The 20,078-nt window shown below is 42.4% G+C and overlaps 1 protein-coding gene across 1 annotated transcript in view; it reads right to left on the bottom strand.

Moving 5' to 3' along the window:
- Nucleotides 1-20,078, bottom strand: part of LAMA5 (laminin subunit alpha 5) — a 168,601-nt gene that overhangs the window by 40,309 nt on the left and 108,214 nt on the right. Inside the window, exons 24-41 of the mRNA XM_073580945.1 lie at nt 17,836-17,978; nt 17,651-17,757; nt 17,204-17,357; nt 16,970-17,130; nt 16,783-16,891; nt 16,579-16,676; nt 16,328-16,496; nt 15,698-15,824; nt 15,129-15,268; nt 14,936-15,051; nt 14,501-14,709; nt 14,045-14,249; nt 13,156-13,300; nt 7,231-7,371; nt 6,988-7,149; nt 2,904-3,008; nt 2,729-2,812; nt 2,379-2,609 (exon numbers count right to left, since the gene is read on the bottom strand). Of these exons, the coding sequence (XP_073437046.1) occupies nt 2,379-2,609; nt 2,729-2,812; nt 2,904-3,008; nt 6,988-7,149; nt 7,231-7,371; nt 13,156-13,300; nt 14,045-14,249; nt 14,501-14,709; nt 14,936-15,051; nt 15,129-15,268; nt 15,698-15,824; nt 16,328-16,496; nt 16,579-16,676; nt 16,783-16,891; nt 16,970-17,130; nt 17,204-17,357; nt 17,651-17,757; nt 17,836-17,978 (2,606 nt within the window). The remainder of the gene's footprint in view (nt 1-2,378; nt 2,610-2,728; nt 2,813-2,903; nt 3,009-6,987; nt 7,150-7,230; nt 7,372-13,155; nt 13,301-14,044; nt 14,250-14,500; nt 14,710-14,935; nt 15,052-15,128; nt 15,269-15,697; nt 15,825-16,327; nt 16,497-16,578; nt 16,677-16,782; nt 16,892-16,969; nt 17,131-17,203; nt 17,358-17,650; nt 17,758-17,835; nt 17,979-20,078) is intronic.

Raw genomic sequence — 20,078 nt, 5'->3', positions numbered from 1 at the left:
TTCCCTTTAAGAAGCCCTGAAGACTTCCTACTCTGCACTCATCACCTGTATTAGTTGCACTTGTTTGAACTCGTTAACTGTATAAAAGACACCTGTCCACACACTTAATCAAAATCAATCACATTCCAACCTCTCCACCATGGCCAAGACCAAAGAACTGTCTAAGGACACCAGGGACAAAATTGTAGACCTGCACAAGGCTGGGATGGGCTACAGGACCATAGGCAAGCAGCTTGGTGAGAAGGCAACAACTGTTGGCACAATTATTAGAGAATGGAAGAAACAGAAGATAACTGTTAATTTTCTTCAGTCTGCGGCTCCATGTAAGATCTAGCCTCGTGGGGTAAGGATGATTCTGAGAAAGGTCAGGAATCAGCCCAGAACTACACGGAAGGACCAAGTAAATGACCTGAAGAGATCTGAGACCACAGTCTCAAACATTACTGTTAGTAACACACTACGCTGTCAAGGATTAAAATACTGCTGGGCATGCAAGGTCCCCCTGCTCACAGCAGCACATGTTCAGGCCCATTTGAAGTTCGCCAATGACCATCTGGATGATCAAGAGGGCGCATGGGAGAAGGTCATGTTGTCAGATGAGACCAAAATAGAACTTTTTCGTATCAATTCCACTAACTGTGTTTGCAGGAAGAAGAAGGATGAGTGCAATCCCAAGAACACTGTCCCAACCATGAAGCATGGTGGGGGAATCATCATACTTAAGGGCTCTTTTCTGCAAAGGGGACAGGATGACTGCACCGTATTGAAGGGAGGATGTATGGGGTCTTGTATTGCAAGGTTACTGCTTACCTCAGTAAGAGCATTGAAGACGAGTCGTGGCTGGGTCTTATACCATGATAATGACCTGAAACACACAGCCATGGCAAATAAGGAGTGGCTCCGTAAGAAGCATTTCAAGGTCCTGGAGTGGCCTAGCCAGTTTCCAGACCTGAACCCAATAGAAAATCTTTGGAGGGAGCTGAAACTCAATGTTGCCCAGCGACAGCCCCGAAAACTGAAAGATCTGGAGAATATCTGTATGGAGGAGAGGGCAAAACTCACTGCTGCAATGTGTGCAAATTTGGTCAAGAACTACAGAAAATGTCCGATCTCTGTTAAAGCAAACAAAGATTTCTCTATCAAATATTAAGTTCTATTTTTCTATTGTATCGTATGCTTATTTCATGCAATAAAATGCAAATTAATTATGTAAAAATCATACAATGTGATTTTCTGTTTTTTATTTTTAGATTCTGTCACTCACAGTTGAACTGTACCTACGATAAAAATACACACCTCTGCATTCTTTGTAGTTGGAAAAACTTGCAAAATCAGCAGTGTATCATACACTTATTTTCCTCACTGTATGTTAGGTGGCTCTGCTATAGGGGTACTGTTGTAGGATGGTTTTGTAATACCAGTATTGTTGTTGGATGGCTTAGTTATTTTTTGCGTTGTTGTAGAATGGCTCTTATAGGCTATGTGCCCACGATCCGGAAGTAGCAGCACTTTGGAAGCAGCGTATTTTCACTGTGTCCAAAAAGCTGAGTTCTATTGAATGCAGGTAAATCCGCATGTGTTCACTGAATCATGCGGATTTACGCCATTCAATACATTCTACCGATTAAATTTCTTTTGCAGGGACTGGCGGATCCGCAAGAGAAATTGACATGCTGTGGTCCTGAAAGACGCGCCACATATCAGTTTCCATGGGTGATCGACAGGTGCACTTACACGCATAGCAGACATGGTATTTCTAGAAATCCCATCCACTATGCTGTAACATCTGGTCATTGCAGTTTTGATGCTGCATAAATAGGTAGCATCAAAACCACACCAATTGCTGATTGTGGGCACGTACCCATAGAGAGCAACTATTGTTGGGTGACACAACCATAGAAACACTTTTGCAGAATGGGACCACAATATGTACGTGACGTCCGATTGGTTATGAGGCCAGATGGCTGATACAGTAGCCGAGACAATTTCATGGGCTCTGATAAGCAAGGCAGAACCTGATGCACTGGTCACTGATGACCAAAGAGAGCTGACTATTTTTCCATCTTGGAGATAAGTTCTCACTCCATAATAATAATAATAAATTTTATTTCTATAGCACCGACATATTCCGCAGCACTTTACATTTCAGAGGGGATTTGTACAGACAATAGACATTACAGCATAACAATAATCACATAGATTATAACAAATACCAAGAGGAATGAGGGCCCTGCTGGTATTTGTTATAATCTATGAACTCCATGAACCCTTGTCTCCTAATGATGTGGTTTAGCAGTGAGAAGCAAACCATCACTCTGGGAACAGAATGGTAGTCTTGGGGTGAAGTGTTTGTCAACATTGAGAAACTCTTTAGGTACCTGACAGGAATCGCCTCGGTAGTTGGCAGGGCACATACACAGCTCAACATTGCTGGCCCGCACTCCAACACCTGTCCCCTGGCCAATCTCCAGAACAACCTGGCGCAGAGATACCATTGCGGACGTTTGGGAATTCAAAGCTCGAATGTGCAACGCCTCTAAATTTGCCAGAACCATCATGATGTCTTCACGAGATACAGGATTATTGGTTCCGATATGAATGAAGTTACTCTGAAAACCAAAGGAATATTGGAGATTTATGGATTCAGGTCCTCCTTTCACCTGGGCAGGTTTGGTTGGTTAGTGTGGTTAGTGTTCTGCTCTATCAGACTGACATCACCATGCTTTACCTCTATAAGTTGGACCTTTCCTTTGTAAATGTCTCCAGGTAGAGGGTATCTTGACTCCAGGTAGGCAATACTCATCTGGTTCCCCTATAGAAAATGACACAAATCATCTCAATCTACATTGCAAAGAAACCGAAAGAATAATCTCCAAATTAAGTACTGCTTTTGTGCTCTATACCTTCAGTATGACGTCTGGCCGCCGCTCCACAGGAATGTAGATCTGGTCTCCTCTGATGGCTTCAGAATTCAGCTCGTACCTCAGCCACCCACCATAAGAAGAAACCTGTGCTCAGAGAATCAAATTGCTAAGTGTAATAGACACCTGTCATAATATGGAAATGCCATAGAGCACTAGTGGGCGCCTCCATGCAATTTTTCATCAGCTAAAAGTCTGAGTTACACAAATCCTGACTTACCTAACAGCCTAAATATAACATTTTAGAATGCGCAGACTTCATTCATGTAACTTACAATCTATGTCTATATTACATACACAGACTAAGAACATCAGACCTCAGTCGCCCCATAAATGGCATATTGATTAGATGAGCCAATTCTGACGCTTAGCCCTTGCTCTTCCCACTAGCCTTGGTGCGGTGGCAAGTGGGGTAATAGGGTTGGGGTTGACTTTAGCTGTTTACCGCCTCTGATATTAAGCCCAGGGATTAGTAATGGAGAGGCGTCCATAAGCCACACCCATTACTAACTTCATAGTCATATTGTAAAAAATACACAGCCAGAATAAAGTCCTTTAATTGAAAGAAATACATAAATTCCTTTATTTTAAATAAATACTCCCTGTCCCTCTATTTTCCATTACTGTAAAATAAAAAAATAATAAGCCAGCATATTCCTCACCTGTCCTCCGAGAATCCCTATGTGATGCTGTCCAACAAAGAACTCCATCTCTGCTACATCTGGGTGGTTTGTTGAGCGGTGGTATAATGCGACCGCTCAGCAAGCCAGCCAGAACACAATGCAACAGGAGTATGATTACACTCCTGCAGTGTGTACTACTGACTTGAGAAAGGTCACCAGAGTTTATAGCTGATGAACCCCAGTCACCTCACTGACATCACTTTTCTCTGAGGTGTGAGAAAGTTCTCACGGAGTGAGCGGTGATGTCAATGAGGTAAAAGGAGTTAATTGGCAATGAACTCCGGTGACCTTTCTCATGTCAGCGCTAGACACTGCTGGAGCGCTCTCTCGCTCCTGCGTCAGTGTGTTCTGGCTAGCTTGCTGAGCAGTTGCATCATGCCATCGATCAACAAACCATCCGGATGTAGCAGAGCTTGAGTTCTTTGTGGGACAAATGGATTGTTGTCGGACAGGTGAGGAATATGGTAGTTTAATATTTTTGATTTTACATTAGCAAATGGGTTAAAGAGGGTGCAGAGTGTTTATTTGAAATAAAGGAATCTGTGACTTTACTTACAGTAAAGTATTTTACTCTGTTTGTTGTTTCCTGTGGTTACTCTGTTTGTGTCTTTATTACATTTATGACCATGCAGTAAGTAATGGGCGTGTATTATAGACGCCTCTCCATTACTAACTCCTGGGCTTGATGTCAGCTGACGATACAAAGCTGACATCAACCCCAATACTACTACCCCACTTGCCACCGCACCAGGACAAGTGGGGAGAGCGGAGGCTAAGCGCCAGAATTGGCACATCTTATGGAGCCTCCATTTCTGGGGTGGCTGAGAGCTGATGTTCTTAGTCTGGGAGGGGGCTAATATTCATGGCCCCTTTCTAGTCTATTAATATCAGCCCACAGCTGTTGGCCTAGCCTTTGCTGGTTATTAATTATAGGGGGCCCATATAATTTTTTTTGGGGCCCCCCCCATTTTAATAACCAGTAAAGGTGAGCTGATCTTAATAGCCTGGGAAGCTCTTTGTTTATTACACCCTTCCCAGATTATGAACATCATCCCATAGCTGTCTGCTTTCCCCCAGCTGGTTAAGAAAAAGTAGGGGGACCACATGCCAACATCAGACCGATTTTATAAACACAGATGAGTGTAAGCCCTAAATGTGATGTTTTAGATCCACATAGTTTTTCCTACCACTTCCTGCGATTGTCGAATCCACCTTTCCTTCATTGGTCATTTAATAGCTTGTATACTTAGGCAGACTGCAGTAAACTATGTGCACTGAGTGATCTATGCTCAGTGCACTCGACAGTGCGAGTCCTGAAAAATTGCTGAGAACACTGAACTTTTACATTGCACAAAAGATCATTTCACCTAAAGAATGAGCGTTTTGCTTCTTCATTTGGTGGTCGGTAGCCTGTTAACACTGAAAGATTATTGTGAAACAAGTATTCTTACGAACGCTCATTCTTAATAATCTTTCAGTGTAAATGCAACTTATCCTTTCCTTGCAGTCATTGAGGGCTGTTCAGAGATAACAACAACAAGAAGCTGTGATTAGTAAGAGGGGTGATAACATGACAAAAAGTTCCTGTATCCCTCCCCTGGTATCAGAGGAGGCGGTACAGGAGATAGATAATAACAACAGGCTGTGATTAGTAAGAGAGATCATAACATGTAGAAAAGTTCCTGTATCTCTCCCCTGGGGTCATAGGAGGCAGTACAGGGGATAAATAATAACAACAGTCTGTGATTAATAAGAGGGGGGATGACATGAGAAAAATGTCCTGTATCTTTCTCCTGGTGTCACAGGGCGCAGTACAGAGGGGATATAATAACAACAGGCTGGGATTAGTAAGAGGGGGATAACATGAAGAAAAGTTCCTGTAACCCTTCCCTGGGGTGACAGGAGGCAGCAGAAGGAATAGATAATAGTAAGAGGCTGTGATTAGTAAGAAGGGTGATTACATGAAGAAAAGATCCTGTATCCCTCCCCTGCTGTCACTAAGGCCTGCAAAGCAGAGAGGTAAGAACAGGCGGTAATTAGTAAGAGGGGTGATAACAAGATGAAAAGTTCCTGTATTCTTCCCTGGGTTCACAGGAGGCTGTACAGTGAAGAGATGACAGTAAAGGGCATGTCACACTAAGAGATATCGCTAGCAATATCGCTATAACTAGTGACGCTATAGCGATATTGCTAGCGATATCGCTATGTGTGATACTTACCTACGACCGGCTCCCCCGCTGGTTATCGCTGATCGCGCGAGAACGTTCAGGACTGTTTTTTGTCGTCTGCTTCCTGTGGCGCTTCCTGCTGTGAGGACGAGCGACGCGTGGAGCCGGGCGGGAGGACGCAGGATCGCCTGGTGTGACAGGTAAGTAGCGATCCCCGACCCCTGCGATGTCGCTGGTGAGATCTGCCTGTGTGGCAGCTCACTAGCGACCACTTAGCGATGTACCAGCGATCCTGACCGCGTCATATCGCTGGTCGGGATCGCTGGTACATCGCTAAGTGTGACAGTACCTTAACAGACGGGCAGGCACTGCACTGGTTAAGGAGAGTGCCTCTGACTGCGGAGTGCTCCCCCTTCCCCTTGCATCCCTGTTCCTCACTGGAAGCAGCACACTTCTGCCTGCCCACTCACTTATGGGTAATGGGGGGAGTGGAGTGTTAGTTGTGAGGCCAATAAGATTAGGTGTGGGCTAGTGCAGCCTCTTCCTGTGGGTATAAAACATCCCTTCGCATCCCCTAGCCCCACTTCCCCCAGATTCTCAGGGTCCTGGAAGTGCTTGTCCCACCCTCCCTCCCCTCTTGGTTATGCTTGAATATTAATGCTAAATATGTTTTGTTTTTTCTTAGAATTTAAGTCACAGCGGTAAAAGAAAGAAAGGTCACATGGTTGCGGCTCGTTGGCTGACTTGCCTGTGAATATGCAGCAGGGCATTTGGCGGTTTAATAAATTTAAGTGCCTTTCCAGTGGTTTAATTAAAAGCCTTTAATAAAGCTGTGGCATACCTTCACCCATCCCTTGGTGTTCGAGTTTTATTTGTTGGTACTGGTGGGTTGGGGAAGTGTGCCAGTAGGGGTTATGTTTGATCGCCGCAGTCCATGACCCTTCTTCCTGCTCTCACAGCTCCATCTCCTCCATCCAGACACAGAACCAGGAAATAAAGCTATTCCTGCTCCCTGGCTTCACATGAGTGCTGATCCCCAAATATTGCACTCAGAGGTTTGCGCTTGATATGTGAAAGCTAATATAACGTTTTTTTTAGTCTCTATATTTTAGCTGCGCAAACACCTAAAGTCAAGATCAATTACATGCGTACAAAACAGAAGTAATACAGTCAGAAAATGAATAATACACAACGGCAGCATCACCCTATGCTCACCCGATCCCCGAGGTAGCTGCGTGGTGCGTGCCAGTAGAACTCTTGGTAGACATCTGGAACGTCACTCAGATCAGCCTCAATGAGACCTTCAGCAAGCAGTTCTGTGATCTCCACCTCCTGGCGATCCCCTCCAACCAGAACCCATCCTCTCATGTCACTGAACTGAAAGATGTTAAAAAAGGAGTCCAAAAAGTGTGGAGCAGTAGAGGAGGGGGGTATATCAGTGCACAGGGTGTCCCTTACCTGAGTACGGTACTTGGACCCAGTGTGGCAGCGATCAGTGGCTCCAAAACAGAAGCAGCGGGTGCAGCCCTTAGGGTTGTCAGCATCCAGGAAGAAAGTACCCAAGCGACACTGCTCACAGTTGCGACCTTCAACATTTTCCTACAAATAGGAAAAAAATTATTCAAAGGAATTTCACTTCAGCCATCACATTGTGAGATATAAAATGAGTCACCCAAGAGGTGGCAGCAAATACTGACACACATCACCAACCCTTCCACTACAGCACCTGTAAGGATGCAAAATAGACTTTGCTCCCCACCACTAGAATTAAATAAATTTCAGGCAAAGAATTCAAACGATAGATGTCCATAAAATAAGTTATGTGTAATAATGAGAAATGATACAGGGAAAAAGTATGGAACACGCTTACGAAAATTAACTTAGTACTTGGTACAAAAGCATGTGTTGGTGATGACGGCTTCAAGACGCCTCCTGTATGGAGAAACTAGTCGCATACATTGCTAAGGTGTGATTTTAGCCCATTCTTGCACACAAACACTCATCAAAATCCTGAAGGTACAGTTAGCTCTATCTACGGTATGAACTCTGAGCTTTAGTTCTTTCCTTAAATTTTCTATTGTATTCAGGTCAGGTGATTGACTGGGCCATTCTAGTAACTTTATTTTCTTCTTCTGAAACCAATTGCGAGTTTACTTGGCTGTGTGTTTGGGATTACTGTCTTGATGAAATGTCCACCTTTATTTCATCTTCATCATCCTGGTAGATGGCAGATTTATAACAAGAATGTCTCGGTACATTTGTCCATTCATCTGTCCTTCAATTATATGAAGTTTACCACTATTCGCTGAAAAACAGCACCACACCACGATGTTCCCGCCACCAAACTTCACTGTTGGTGTGGTGTTTTTGGTGATATGCAGTGCCTTTCGGCATCCAAACACAGTGTGTATTATGTCATCCAGACAGCATCGGACTGTTCCACTGGAGAACCGGAGGATTCTCCGGTGGGCCCTGGCATCTGGTGGGCCCTGGCACCTGCTGGCATACAGGGCCAGCAGTTGCCTAGGGCCCCCGCTGCTCCAGGGGCCCCCAGCCAGTGGTGTGTCGCACACCATGCAGCTGCTATGGGGGCCCCTGCCAGCGGAGTAGCAGCGGGTGTCAGGAGGCAGGAGCCCCTGTCCCCGCTGCTAAAGAGAAATGAATATTCACTGCGAAGCAGTGAATATCATTTCAGGTCTCCACCCCCAGAGGCCCCGCCCCCAGCCCAGTAAGCCGCTCTGCATCAGGGCCGGCGCCACCCTCAGTCCCCTCTGCTCCTGACTCACAGCCAGTGGGCGATGACGTCACTACATCGCGCACCCGCTGTGTGTCTGGCAGAGGGGGCAGCTCCTGACACTGAAGCCGGGATCAGCGTGGGAGCGAGGAGGAGAGGTGAGTATTGTGTTTTGTTTTTTTTTTTATATCTCTCTCACTCTCTCTATCTGTCTCTATCTATCTATCTCTATATCTCTCTCTCTCTCTCTTATATCTATCTTTCTATCTCTATCTATTATCTATATCTATCTATTTCTATCTCTATCTATCGCTCTATCTTTATATCTATCTTTCTATCTCTACATCTATCTCTATATCTATCTATCTATCTCTATATCTTTCTATTATGTCTATCTATCTCTATATCTATCTATCTATCTCTATATCTATTATCTCTATATTTATTATCTATCTAGCTACCATCTATATCTATCTATCTTTATCTATATATATATCTCTATCTAATATCTATATCTATCTATCTCTATACCTATCTATTTATCTATCCGTTATCTATCTCTATATCTTTTCTCTGTATCTATCTATCTCTATATCTCTCGCTATCTATCGCTCTCTCTCTATATCTCTCTATAGCTATCTATATATCTATCTATCTCTATATCTATCTCTCTGTATATCTATCTATCGCTCTATCTCTATATCTATCTCTCTGTATATCTATCTATCGCTCTATCTCTATATCTTTCTATCTCTATATCTATATATCTATCTTTCTCTATCTATTTATCTCTATATCTTTTCTCTGTATCTATCTCTCTCTATATCTATCTATCTCTATATATATCTATTATCTCTATATCTATATCTATTTCTCTCTATATCTCTCTCTATATCTATCTATCTCTATATCTATCTCTCTGTATATCTATCTATCTTTCTATCTCTATATCTATCTCTATATCTATCTCTATATCTATCTATCTTTCTCTATCTATCTCTATCTATTATCTATCTCTAGCTCTATCTCTATATCTATCTTTCTATCTCTACATCTATCTCTATATCTATCTATCTCTATATCTATCTATATCTATCTATTATGTCTATCTATCTAGCTATCTCTATTATCTATATCTACCTATCTCTATATCTTTCTATCTTACTCTATCTCTATATTTATTATCTATCTTTATCTATCTCTATCTATTATCTATTTGTGTCCAGTTTTGGGCACCACATTTTAAAAAAGACATCAACAAACTGGAGCAAGTTCAGAAAAGAGCGACCAGAATGGTGACCGGTCTGCAAACCCTGTCTTATGAGGAAAGGTTGCAGGATTTGGGAATGTTTAGTTTGCAAAAGAGAAGACTGAGAGGAGACTTAATAGCTGTCTACAAATATCTAAAGGGCTGTCACATTGTAGAAGGATCAACTTTATTCTCATTTGCACAAGGAAAGACTAGAAGCAATGGGATGAAACTGAATGGGAAGAGACACAGATTAGATATTAGAAAAAACTTTTTGACAGTTAGAGCGATCAATGAGTGGAACAGGCTGCCACGAGAAGTGGTGAGTTCTCCTTCAATGGAAGTCTTCAAACAGAGGCTGGACAGACATCTGACTGGGATGATTTAGCGAATCCTGCTTTGAGCAGGGGGTTGGACCAGATGGCCCAGGAGGTCCCTTCCAACTCTACGATTCTATGATTCTATGATTCTATGATTCTATCTATATCTATCTATTTATCGATCTCTGTATCTATCTCTCTCTATATTTATCTCTCTATCTACCGCTCTCTCTATCTCTATCTATCTTTATATCTATATCTATCTATCGCTATATCTATCTATTATCTCTATATCTATCTACCTATCTATCTCTATATCTATCTCTATATCTCTCTCTCTATAGCTATCTATATATTATCTCTATATCTATCTATCTATATATTATCTCTATATCTATCTATCTCTATATCTATCTATCTATCTATCTATCTCTATATCCATATCTATCTCTATATCTATCTATCACTATATCTCTGTATCTATCTCTATATCTCATTATCTATCTATCTCTATCTCTCTCTCTTTATCTATCTATTGATCTATCCATCTATCTCTATATCTATCTCTATATCTATCTATTATCTCTATTATCTATATCTATCTATCCATCTATCTATCTAGCTATCTCTATCTATCTCTATATCTCTCTCTATATCTGTCTATCTTTCTAACTCTATATCTATCTATCTCTATACATATCTCTATATCTAGCGATTATCTCTATATCTATCTCTATATCTATCTCTATATCTATTATCTCTATATCTATCTATCTCTATATATATCTCTATATCTATTTTTATTTATAGCCATCTATCTATATATATTTATCTCTATATCTATCTATATATGTCTATATTATTATTATTATTATTATATCTGTATATCTCTATTATCTATCTCTATCTATTATGTATCTCTATCTATATATCTATCTCTATATCTTTCTATCTATAGCTATCTATCTCTATATCTATCTATCCATTATCTATTTTCTATCTATCTCTATATCTATCTACCTATCGATCTATCTATCTTTCTATATCTATCTTTATATCTATCTCTATCTATCTCTGTGAATCTTTCTATCTATATCTATCCATTATCTACTTTCTATCCATTATCTACTATCTATCTCTATATCTATCTATTTCTACATCTATCTTTCTATCTATATCTATCTAACTCTATATCTATATATCTATATAGCATTATTCCCTATGAGGGGGGCAGTATTATACCCTATGAGGGGGCAGCATTATACCCTATGAGGAGGCAGCATTATACCCTATGAGGAGGGCAGCATTATACCCTATGAGGAGGGCAGCATTATTCCCTATGAGGGGGGCAGTATTATACCCTATGAGGGGGTGCATTATTCCCTATGAGGGGGGCAGTATTATACCCTATGAGGGGGGCAGTATTATACCCTATGAGGGGGTGCATTATACCCTATGAGGGGGTGCATTATTCCCTATGAGGGGGGCAGTATTATACCGTATGAGGGGGGCAGTATTATATTCTATGAGATGCCTGCATTATATTCTATGAGATGGCTGCATTATACTATGTGAGGGGGCTGCTTTATATTCTATGAGGGGGCTACCCCAACTCCTGCTACATAATTAAGACATGTACAACCTTATATTATACCCGGATATTAGCGTGTTTTACCGCATAATTGGTGGTCTGGTATTTAACTCTATGCAGCTACATAGTGGGCCCCAAGAATGATTTTCTCTGGTGGGCCCAAGGTGTTCCAGTCCGACGCTGCATCCAGAGATCAATTTTGGTCTCATCTGACCAGACTGTATTCTCCCAGTATTTCACAGCCTTGTTTAAATGTTATAGAGCAACCTTTAATTGAGCTTGAACATGGTATTTGTTCAGCGAAGGAGTCTTGCGTGGTGAGTGTGCATACAGGCCATGACGATTGAATGCATTACTTATGGTTTTCTTTGAATATAATGTACCTGCTCATTCCAGCTTTCCGTAGCTCTACACAGGTGGTCCTTGGCTCTTGGATGACTCTTCTGATAATTCTTTTCACTCCTCTGTCTGAAATCCTGCATAGAGCACCTGGTCGTAGCCGGTTTATGGTGAAATTATGTTATTTCCACGTCTGGATTATGGCCCCAACAGTGCTAACCAGAATCTTCAATAGTTTAGAAATTCTTCTCTAACCACAGCCATCAGTGTGTTTTGCAACAATAAGGTTGTGAAAGTCTTGAGACAGCTCACTGTTTTTTTTCCATCATGTTTCTTGTGTGGCGCCTTGGTAATGAGACACCTTTTTATAGGTCATCAGTTGAACCAGCTGATATTATTTTTCATTTACTGGAAGGATTGCTTTTCTAATTACTGATAGACTTTAGCTGGTGTTATGACTTTCCATGGCTTTTTGCACCTCTATTTCTTCATGTGTTCAATACTTTTCTCATTATTACATAACTTAATTCATGGTGAACTATGGTTTGATTTCTTTACCTGTGGGGATTGGATGGGATATATGCATCAGGGAGTATATGTGCGTTTGTGCATATATATATATATATATCATATATATATATGCACAAACGCACATATACTCCCTGATACAGGGCTCTTCTGTTTACGGTCCTTACTTCTTGGCCAGAGGGATCACACCTCTTGCTCTGTAGAAATGGATAGGCCTGCTTTATTCAAAAATGCATTGATATGAATGGGCACTGTGTAATGCCTCACTTCTCCTGTGCTGGTGCTGCAGGGAAAGTAAACACGTACTGCCAAGAAACCACACCAATCACAGCCGATTCCAAGGGGTCACAGTAGGAACATTGAAACAGCTTATTATGGCAGACCCTTTTAACAAGTTGAGATTTCCAGAGAAGGCAACGTTGAATGTATCTTACAATAGACTAAAGTTGCAGTTAAGCTGCATTCACACATCTATAAGTCATGGTCTGTGATTCACGGACCAGCCACAGGTTTTCTGACCGGAATTCAACAGCCTCCTTGTAGGCATATATCAAGCTGCCAAGTTGGGATCGGGAGACCCGAAACCAGTATGTGCATCATGGTCCTAGTGCAATTCCTGTACCTTGCAAAGACACTGTCCTGTAACAGGATCACATATACTTTGCTCAGTTCCTGCCCGGTTACATTCACAAGGTCTGCAGTTGGGGTATCCATAAAAACCAGGTGCGCATTTTTCACATCGGCGTCCCATTATGTTTGGCTTACACCTAAAAAAAGCAAATGGTTTGCATTAATGTCCATAACAGAGGGACATGCTGTAAAAAAAAATAACAAAATAAGTCCTAAACCCTGTTTAGTTACACTGTGATTTCTTCTTTATTCACAACCAAAGCTAAACTTTGGGTGTTTTTCTAGAACCACCGAGCAGAGCACTACCGTGTCTAACAGCAAAGTATAGACAAGTCTCACAGTGCAAAAGTGCAAACACAATCAGTAGAATTGTATTTGCTGCTATGGAGGTGGCTAGAGTATACCAACAACCAAAAAAGCATGAAGTAAAACAATGAATTTGCAAAGATACATGATGCGATTAGGCTATGTGCACACGGTGCGGTTTCTGCTGCGTTTCCGCAGCGGTTTTGCCCCTGCGGAAACGCAGCAGTTCCGCTGACCATGTACAGTGCAATGAAACCCTATGGGGTTTCAAAAACGCTGTGCTGACGGTGCGGTTTTTTCCGCGCGGTTTTGCTGCGGTTTACAAACCGCAGCATGTCAATTGTTTGTGCGGTTTCCACAGCGGTTTCATACCTCTACCATAGTAGAGGTGTGAAACCGAAGGGCAAAACCGCAGACCAAACCGCAGGAAAACCGCAGGTCACTTTACCTGCGGTTTTACCTGCGTTTCCGCGCGGAAAAAACCGCAGCGGAATCCGCAACGTGTGCACATAGCCTACTGTAGAGAGAGCCAACCATGCAGGATTTTTCCATGGCGTGGCGGTGCTGTCACTTACGTGCACTGTCCCGTCTGGATATCACATCCTGGTTGGGTTATGTTCTGCAGCCCAGTCTTGGAGCAGTCACACTCCTCACAACCCACCAGGGGGTGACAGCCAAATGTTTGGGGCTGGCACACTGTGCACTCAGGGATCACTGTGCGTGGAGGGCATATGCACTGTCCAGTCACTTCATCGCAGAGACGAGATCCGCACTCACAGGCTGAAAAAGAGAAGATGGATATAGGTGCAACATAGGGAATGACAAGAAAGGACACAATTAAAACTTGATCACTGAGCAAAGAAAAGTTCAGCAACTTTCTAATATGTTTTGTGTTGGGATGAGTACATGTACAGAATAAATGCTTGTCAACCCCTGAGGCCTTATTATGAATGGTATGAATGTTCATTATGTCCATGTTTTCCACCACGTTGCTATGCTCATCATTTTTCTTGGAGGAATCAGAAACTTACATCTGCAGTCAGGAAATCCCCAGAATCCAGTAGCGCAGCGGGCACAATCTCGTCCGATCACGTTGGGCTTGCAGGAGCACTGGCCTCCATATGGCTCACACGTCGTGCTTAGAGAGCCAGCTTCATGACAATTGCAGGACTGGGCCCCGTTGTTGTAAAAGAGAGACAGAGAGATCGCAGCATCTCTGCAGAATTTAGAGGTGGCCGGGCTAGAGCAAAACAGAGACACAGAAGAAAAAGGGAAAAAAAAGAACATTACAAGATTCTTACTAAAAAGGTAAGATGGACAACACTTTTCAGGGAGAACCATTTGTTAAGAGGAGAGGGTTGCTATGAAAATAATATCTGTGGTCTCCAATCTGTGATGCTACAGCTGGTGCTGAACTTGTGAAACAGTCAGTCAGGACATGCTGGGAGACAGAGGAGGAGACTTACTTGCTCTGGAAACTGTTGGCTCCGCACTGACTGATGAAGTTGTAAGATTTATCCAGAGGCTCCTCCACCAGGTAATTGGAGCTGTAACTGTCCTCAGGAATGACCAGGATGTACTCCTAATAAAAGCGATCCAGGATCAGAACGTGAGTCTGGACAACCGACCAGATCACACAAGAAAATCACAGTCACTTACCAGCCAGATGATCTTGCCATCAGGGACTTGGACGGTGACTGTCAGGTCGGTATCGCTAATATCTAGTATGGCCTGATCCTCAGACAGGACCAAGCTCCGGCAGCCATAACCATGGGGGCAGAACGTTGCATTAGCTGAACCTAGAAGAAGAAATAGTTCAGATATAACACAATGGATTTTGATATAGTGGGAATCAATTCTAAGGATTAGGTCCAGAGGTTATATCAGTAATCTATGGCTTTCAGGCAGTAGCCCTGCAAAGCACCTCCTATCAGTCAGCATCCATGGCCCTTTTTTGATTAGCTGGCCTAAAACGATGTCACATGTTCATCACGCTGCAATGATAACATTGTACCAGGTGCAATGATAACATTGCACCAGGTCGGCTAACCAAAGAGGAGCTGGTGATACCTTCAGGTAAGAGGTGGTTCACAGGGCTCCAGACCAGAGCCAAAAGATATCACGCGTAGTTGCTGGACCAAGTTCTGCAAATCAATTTGCACCATCTATTATGCTAGAATTGAATGTTTATGGACATCATGCTATCTCAAAACATCTTAAGATCTCACCTCGCCATACACGACCACCTTGAACTTGAACTTCAACGGTAAATGAGGGCTGTGCAGGCTGATAGTAGTGGATAATGAAGGCATACCATCCAGGTGTCTGAACATGGCCATTATAGGTCACTTCCGTCTGGTTGAGAAAAGAGGAAGAAATGAAAAGAACATTGTGTAGTAAATATATATGCTCTCTTATGCATGTATTACCTAAAACGCATGTACATAAATTAGCGTAATTGTGGTGCAGGAGTGTAGCATTAGGAGGGCAAGGTCTTCAAAGAGTCCTGGTACTTAAAAAGGCCCAAATGTCCTCCTGCCATACAAAACAACAGCATTAATATGCAGAGTAATGCCAGAGCTGGCAAAACCACCAGGCAAACCTAGGCTTATTTTGGACAGGAAGGTACACTATGATAAGGGTAAACTTTTTATACAGGTTGCTCTTTGAGGGTCCACGAACCTCTAAATCTGAGCCAGAGGGGGACCTTAATACAATTCGGACCCAGGAATTTCAAGCTACTGTATATATCCATTCCAGAAAACTGCTACCCATGAAATGAAATTAGTGCGACAGGCTCAAATTTTATGAATAAACAAATTTAATCCTTTGATATTTCATGTACATTAATCACTCACTTCTGGAGACTGTAACTGGATCAGTTTAGTAGTATCTACAGCTGTTGGAGGCAATGGTGCAGGTAGGGACGGCACCTTCTGGCCATTGTTGGCATCTGTCCTTGTCTTCTCTTCAGTTAGCACCACAGATTGAGATGGTTTATGGAATCTTGATGGGGTGCAAGAACCACTGTGGACAAAGATATATGGTGAGAAAGCACTCACAGATATTGAGTGAATGTGCCACTCAGTATGTGACCACCAAACGGTACCTGCTAGGGTTGAAGGACCCATGAACAGCAATACAATGGGCTCTTGGTTCTATATATTCCATGGAGTACTGATCAGCAGGTATTAAGAAGATCTTACCCTGAAAGAGAGTCAGACCAATAAGCACCATAAAACATGGATTCAATGTAGTCTTTAGTAGATACTGGGAATAAAATGAGGACAGTGGCCTCTTCAACAAGACCCACCAAGTACAGTTGTGTCTTGTCTGCAGAAAAACGAATGGTGACTTCGGTGGTTAGATCAAAAAAGGCCACCTTCTGTTGGGCATCCAAAGCCACCCCACGGCACAGAAAACTGCAACACACATTAGATCCAAGTCAAGTCATAAACAGGTTACCAGAATAAGATGGATGCCTCTGAATGTTGACTGACCTGAACTTGCAAGGGTAGAATGTGAAGGTTCCCTGCTGTGGGGTGATCTGGGGAGAGTTCACTGCCACATTGGTGGTCTGAAGATCTTCCTCATTGGCATATTCAACAACAATGGCATAACGACCCGGGTGGGGGACTGGCAGGTGGAACAGAACATCAATCTAAAAGACAATGTCAAAGGTCAATGTTTACAAGTGTCGGCCACCAAGAGAGAAGAGCTGGCACCATACTTACATCACTTCCATAGCATCCTATGAGTGGTGGATGTCGGGGAGTGATCTGCTCAGTCTGACATGGTCGTGGAAGGCTGTTATCCATACGACAGACTCCTTCAATGCCTTCCGATGATGGAAATTCATCCAGGGAAAGGTATTTGTACAACAGACAACTGGAACACAATACGATTACAAGCACATCAATGTGTATGTAGTCTTGGCAATACATGCACATAGCAATATAGCCCTCAAGGATCCTATATACACATAATAGCTTGGCAGTGCCTCTCCAACTATTGCTGCACCACAAATAAAAGTGCAATTTCACTTGCTAATGTGGCTTAAACAGTTGGAAAAAACCTGCACATTTTTGCCACATGATGATTGCCTGTGAAACATAACTGGTCTCATTTGGCACATAGGTGCACCTTAATTGAGCACATCATAAATTACATGTTTTTCTTACTTTTGATTGCTCTTCTCCTGGGAGGGTGAATAGGTGCAGGCCTCGGACACTTTCACCTGGAGGATCGGGGCCTCATAGTAAGCACTGGGAAGCAGGACGAAGTAATCCTAAGGAAGAAGAACCTCTATGAGGAACAAAGACTCAACCCAGGGAGTCAGACGCTTATTAAGAACCTGGGGTCTCACCAGGAGCACATCCTCCACTTCTATCACTACAGACCACGTGTTGGGATTTAGGACAAATGGTTCTCCGAAACTTCCATGTGGTACAGTGACAAAGGCCGGGTCTTTGCTGGGAGGAAACACGATCTGCTTGATCTGTTCAGAACCTACAAGGGCAATAGGGTCAGAATAATCTCATGATCGTACAACAATGTAAGGGTCCCCGCTGCTAGTTTCCCGCTCCCATATGATCCCTTATTTATAGGATTTTCAATTTCCATGAATATAAAAATGAATGCGAATGTACAGTTGTGCTCAAAAATTTACATACCCCAGCAGAATTTTTGCTTTTTTGGCCTTTTTTCAGAGAATATGAATGATAACACCAAAACTTTTTCTCCACTAATGGTTAGTGGTTAGGTGAAGCTATTTATTGTTAAACTACTGTGTTTTCTCTTTTTAAATCATAATGACAACCCAAACATCCAAAATGACCCTGATCAAAGGTTCACATACCCTGGTGATTTTGGCCTTATAACATGCACAGAAGTTGACACACATGGTTTGAATGGCTACTAAAGTTAACATCCTCACCTGTGACCTGTGACAAATGCCAGGAGAATTGTTCGGGATGCAAAGAAAAACCCACAAATAACATCAGCTGAAATACTGGACTCTCTGAAAATTAGCGGTGTGGCTGTTTCAAGATGCACTTGAAGAAAAATGGGCTGCATGGTTGAGCTACCAGAAGAAAGTCATTACTGCGCAAATGCCACAAAGTATCTCGCCTACAAAACGCAGAACAGCACAGAGACAAGCCTCAAAAACTTCAGGAACAAGGTAATTTGGAGTGATGAGACCAAAATTGAACTTTTTGGCCACAACCATAAACGTAACATTTGGAGAGAAGTCAACAAGGCCCATGATGAAAGAAACACCATTCCTACTGTAAGGCATGGAGGTGGATCGCTGATGTTTTGGGGATGTGTGAGTTACAAAGGCACGGGAAACTTGGTCAAAGATGAAGGAAAGATGAATACAGGACATTATCAGCAAATACTGGAGGCAAATTTGCAATCAGCCCAGAAGCTGCGGATGGGACGTACTTGGATGTTCCAACATGAAAACGATCCAAAACACAAGGCCAAGTCGACCTGTCATAGGCTACAGCAGAACAAAGTGAAGGTTCTGGAATGGCCATCTCAGTCTCCTGACCTCAATATCATTGATCCACTCTGGGGAGATCTCAAGCGTGCAGTTCATGCTAGACAACACAGGAATTTACAGGAACTGGAGGCTTTTTGCCAAGAAGAGTGGGCAGCTTTACCATCTGGGAAAATAAAGAACCTCATTCACAACTACCACAAAAGACGTCAAGCTGTCATTGATATTAGAGGGGGCAATACACGGTGTTAAGAACTGGGGTGTGTGAACTTTTGATCAGGGTCATTTGGGATGTTTTGGGTTGTCATTATGATTTAAAAAGAGAAAACACAGTAGACTGACAATAAATGGCTTCATCCTACCACTAACCATGAGCGGACAAAAAGTTTTGGTGTTATCATTCATATTCCCTAAAAAAAAAAAAAAAAGGCCAAGAAAGCAAAAATTCTGCTGGGGTATGTAAACTTTTGAGCACAACTGTATTGGCTGTTCTATAACTGTACTGGTCATTTATTGTGTTTGCCACGGAATAACAACCCGGGGGTATCTTTTCTTGCAACTCTGTTTTGTGCCATCCTCATGGGATGCCGATAGGCCGCTAAAACAATAGAATGTATAAATATATATATACATTTTATTGCCGCATTCATTATAATTAGTCTGACAAAATAAACACATAGGGGCCAATTCATCAAAGTTTTAATGCCAGAAAACTGGCGTATAGCTATGAAGAGTCGCAAAATTTGGAGCTGCGCAAAAGTTTAGCAACTTTCGGTCAGTTTTAATTAGCTTCACTGAAATGAGAGGTGCTGGGGCGGGATGGGGGCGCGCCCACGTCTGCCTATCCAATTCATCAAAAGTGAAGCGTTTTATCCGGAGTAACATTTCTGGTTCGGCACACGCCACAGTAGATGCGACAAATTAATTAAGTGGTATGCGCCTCTTAATGAATTAGGTACCATGTACTCCTGCAAGGCTGGCGCCATGCGGACATGGACTACGCCAGTGTTGATGAATCAGCCCCATTATCTATTAGCATGATGAACACAGTTATAAAAATATTAAAAAATGTCATTATTTTTCATTTGTCCTGTCTCAAAAAA

This window comes from Dendrobates tinctorius, unplaced genomic scaffold (assembly GCF_039654945.1).
Source record: "Dendrobates tinctorius isolate UK_male_01 unplaced genomic scaffold, ASM3965494v1 ptg000065l, whole genome shotgun sequence".
NCBI lineage: Eukaryota > Metazoa > Chordata > Amphibia > Anura > Dendrobatidae > Dendrobates > Dendrobates tinctorius.
Note: the sequence above shows the minus strand (reverse complement) of the source record. Positions and strands in the feature narration are given on the sequence as shown.